Source organism: Pyxicephalus adspersus, chromosome 7 (genome assembly GCF_032062135.1).
Source record: "Pyxicephalus adspersus chromosome 7, UCB_Pads_2.0, whole genome shotgun sequence".
NCBI classification, from domain to species: domain Eukaryota; kingdom Metazoa; phylum Chordata; class Amphibia; order Anura; family Pyxicephalidae; genus Pyxicephalus; species Pyxicephalus adspersus.
Genome location: NC_092864.1, coordinates 23275521 through 23280279, shown reverse-complemented (window position 1 = coordinate 23280279; position 4759 = coordinate 23275521). Strand labels below are relative to the sequence as shown.

General features: G+C 36.2%; 1 protein-coding gene across 1 annotated transcript in view; it reads left to right on the top strand.

Moving 5' to 3' along the window:
• FAM20C (FAM20C golgi associated secretory pathway kinase) overlaps positions 1-4759 on the top strand; it is a 113763-nt gene that overhangs the window by 75545 nt on the left and 33459 nt on the right. Inside the window, exons 4-5 of the mRNA XM_072417829.1 lie at positions 2197-2289; positions 4584-4699. Coding sequence (XP_072273930.1) covers positions 2197-2289; positions 4584-4699 — 209 coding nt within the window. The remainder of the gene's footprint in view (positions 1-2196; positions 2290-4583; positions 4700-4759) is intronic.

Sequence of the window (4759 nt, the reverse complement as noted above, 5' to 3'; positions counted from 1 at the left end):
TGATAAAATGTTACGTTTTTATTGGGTTTCTATCAGTCTGCTTTTCCATACTGTTTAGCTGTTTTGAAATACAAGTCTTCTGGCACCCGTTGCAGCAAAAATAATGACAAGAGGTTTGACGAAATTCTTCAAGCCGGAAAGCGCAGCAGCTTTAAATACGCTGCAGCCATCACTTGTAAAAGTATTGTTTTGATGTCTCAGGAAGATTTACACAAACAAGCTGAAGAGTACGGCATAATAAACCAGGGAAGGAATTTTTTTTTAAAGATCCAAAGTTAATGATGTATATAGTATAAGTGCACAGAACTGCAGGCAGCTAATAGATGGAAGAAATTTGCGAGAATGTACTGTTCCTGCGGTGATTTAATGATTGTCCCATATGTCAGTTATGGAGCACCGAGGCACAATTACAGATTCCACAGCTGGCTAAACTGTCAAGATTAAGCAGCGCCTTTTAACCCAGGACCAGGACATTCCATTAAAGGATTCAAGGGATTCTTTGAAAGTGAAACTTTGAATATTATTATTGGAGTTTTTGAAATTATTGTATGTAAGCAATTTATAGTTGCATATACTTTGGGAAGCTCATCTAGGACATGACACATTGAAAAATGTTCGGTGTAGGCTCGCATCTCTAATAGATCATTCTAATTAACAGTGTAGCTTGCTTGGTACAGAATATAGAGACTCCTAATGCATTATGGGAGCTTTAACTTTTTTTTTTCTGGCTCACACTCCCTCTTTTTTTATATATATACAAAGATGAAAAGGCAAACAGAAGTTACATTTTAAAGTGAAATTTTTGCAACAGGTTCAGAGAATTGGCTTCCTTTTCCCCAGTTGCTTAAATACAATTCAGATTAATTTGCATTACATTGTAATACCTGGAACTTTAATGTAGGGGGGACTATAGTAGCCTTTCCCCCATGGTGGGCCAAACACCAGATCCAAGGCACATGTCACATTAGGGTATGGGTATAGAGCTTGGTCTTGTATAAAGCCCAACTAGATCAACGTGGAGCATACACAACACTTTTTTTTACATCTGGTAGGCAAGCAAGGTTGAGGCAAAGGGAATGTGGGGTGAAGGTAAGCAGCGAAGGAGAGCATACAATTAATTAGGTCTGTTTGCACGCATGCGATAAACCGCAGTGGATTACAGCATTCTAAACACGCTTCCAATCAGTGGTATGGGAACGGTTAGGAACTGTTTTGTGAATGCATTTGTGCGCAGTTGCATTAACTCTGTGGTTGGGTTGGCTTGCAGTCTGGTTTCTGGACTCATTATGTACCTTCTGACTGCCCTTAAATGGGTGATCCAGCAAACCAAGAATGGATCTTGTCCAGGATTAAAAACATTTGCTAACAAATAGCAAATTACTTTTAAGTAATCCATTCCAGGTTTGCCGGATCATCCAGCTTTACTGATGAAAGTGTATCCTCTGGAGCCTTGAAGAGCTTTAATGAATCAGACCCACAGAGTTGCATATATATTTTTTTCAATACTGCATTCTTTTTTTCAGTTTAGCTATGCTGTAGCTTTAAGCTGTGTATACATGTGCAATTCCTGTCCTTGGAATGGATCTTTCACAATCCTTTCCAATGATAAGAACCGCATGATGCATGAACGAGTGCTGTACATACAGCACCGTTCTGCTCTATGGAGAGGGAAGAGCGACGGAGCTGCACCCTGCTGTGTGCTCTCCCCCTTCCCTTGCATTAGGATCGCTCGTCGTTCATCGTCCATGGATCCACCAGGACAGATCCACGGATGATGATCGACGAGGGCTGTACACACACCAGATTCTCGCCCGATATCCAGCGTGAGCCGATTATCGGACAGGAAAAATTTGACGTGTGTACGTAGCTTTAGTGAAAATTATACATGTATGAACAATTTAAAAGCTGAAAGTGGAAAAATACTGGGTTGTTATATAACATGTCACCATGTCCTATTTATTATTTACATGCATTAAGTACATTTTCACAATTCATGTCTTATTAAATGACAGATCTAATATATATATATATATATATATATATATATATATATACATATATATACAGTTGTCTCTCGCTAAGTATTTGAATATTTATTATGGTTTATAGTCAGTTATAGAATATTCAGCTCACTAATCATTCACACCCTATGCAGGAAACAATGTTAATAAAAATATTTTTTTTCTGTCTTTAAAGGCAAACAAGAGAACAAGAAACCCCTCCTGACTTCTTCTACTTTTCTGACTATGAGCGCCATAATGCTGAGATTGCTGCCTTTCATTTGGACAGGTAAGGGACTACTTTACAGCAACATTGTTTTTATAAGGAAAGAAAGAAAGGAAGGAAAGAAAGAAAAAAAGGAAGGAATGAAACTATTTTTCCTTCTTTCATTTTTAAAAATATTACAGGCCCTCCAAACTTTAATACAGATTCCAATCCTGTACATTAATAACATAGGTGGAAGTTATGTCATTTCGACCTGACCAATCAAGATGGCTGAAGACCTTGAACCCAGAAGAGGAGCCGGTGAAGATACTGCCAAAGGAGCAAGAAGATGCAAAGATGAAGAGAAATATCCTGTCCCTTCTGCAATGAACATGCCTGTTCATATTTTTTTTTAATTTCTAGCATTAGTTCCACTTCAAACAACAAAGATATTTCCTTTTATTATAAATTATATTATATTTATATATTTTAATATAATATATATTTTATTATATTATATTATAAATTATTATTATATACAGAGCATTTTCTCCACTTACGTTCTGCTCTATGAAACAAATTGAGGTTCTCATTTTAAAATAAATGATGCATTTATGTGTACTTGTAATAGAAATGAATGTAGATATTGAAACAGGTACATTGAAATGCCCTATGCCTGTATATCTTGTGAAATATAGCTGAGAATCATGAAGCCATAACAAGGCGCTGTGACAACAAGTCATAAACTGCTTAGCCATGTCAATGATTTACAGAGAGTGCGGCTTAGAACGGCCACATTTCATACAGCATCAAGCCAAACTCAAGCAGATGGAGCACACAATAGGATTCATACTTAAAGGGGGACAAATGATAATCTCATCCCTGTAAGCTGGAATCAAACATCATCAGGCATAGATATGGGGATAATTGTAATAGTTCTTTTCTCTGACCCAGGCAATGCTAATTAGGGCGACAGATGCAGATACATGAGACTAGCTAATAATATCATGGGTTATGTACTTGTAATTGAATGTATAGGTATGTGTATTGTGTTGCTGTGAGTTTGGAAAGTATATGATTTAAAGTGTTCGTTAGGAAAAAAAGTATGCAGCACATTAATGGAATACATGAACATTTCTTTGTGTTCTATTCAAAGACAGTTCTATTCTCCTCATTGTATTTAAAGTCTTTTAAGTACAGAAAAATACATGTTGATCCTGTTTGACATACGCTCCTAATTTCCTGTTCCCAGACTGACAACGCTGTGCCTTGCTAAAAAGAAATCTCCAAACATGGGGTCAGATCGCCCCAGTTATTTTATTTTTTAAGGGCTTTTCATTTTCATCATCATATTTTTTCACGGAATTCCATTTATAAACATCATTTATCCAAAAACAATAATGGAACATATTGCAATTTTCTAGTGACATTAATTTCAGGGTAAGAACATTTTTAGCAAGTACAGAAAATACTTTTACCAGAAATGGAAAGTCCTTGTCACATTTTGTTTAATAACAGTAAAAATGTAATCTTGGGTAAACTGAAAATCCTATCAACTCCATGTTATGAAGATGAACAGACATTTTTGTAGCTGGTTTACACATATTAAAAAAACTTTAGGAGTCTATTTAGGTCTACAGTTTGTATTGTGTTCATGTGCTGTACACGCTGTGTTAATATGTTAGGGCAGCCCATTTCAAGCTAATGCCAATACAATATTTAAATGCAAACAGCTACCTATTATTATTGTTATTGTATTTATATAGTGTCAACTCTTTATGCAGCACTTTACAAAGTCTATAGTCATGTCTATGACTGTCATATGTCATCAACACAGTCTAAGGCCAATTTTTTAAGAGTCAATTAGTCTAATTGCATCTTTTTGGGATGTGTGAAGCCCACATAAACACAGGGAGAACATAAATCTACTAGCAGATAGAGTCGTAGGCCAAAAATTTGAACCTGGAAGCCTTGTGATACAAAGACCAGAGTGCTAGCCACTTGAACCACCATGCCACTTAGGAAGTTCACTTGCATTGCTTATCCATATTGATGTAGTATTCAAGATATAGTATAGTGGAATTTTCAAATTTCTGCCCATTTTTTAAAAAATTGTCTCTCATTTGCCATAAAAATCTGCAATAGCTATGCTATTTCCCATCTCCCGATCTGTTTGTGATTAAGCTGTGGCTGTAGTTCTTAAAGGATTAGGCATCCCTTGATACACGCCATCAAATTTTATGTCCTTGAAATAGTGATATTGTCAGAGTTAGATAAAGCCTGTAGAATAATGGCCTGTGGTCATCTCCAACAATAAAAGACCAGAGTTTGCTTTTATAAATGACATTTCAAGCTTTGATTTTGTTTTTTTTTTGCAGGATTCTTGATTTCCGCCGTGTTCCACCTGTCGCGGGTAGACTGGTGAACATGACAAAAGAAATAAGAGATGTCACTCGGGACAAAAAGCTGTGGAGGACATTTTTTATTTCCCCAGGTAAGGAAAAAATCTTATTGATGTCATCAGAATGTGTATTATATGTATAGAATGGTATAC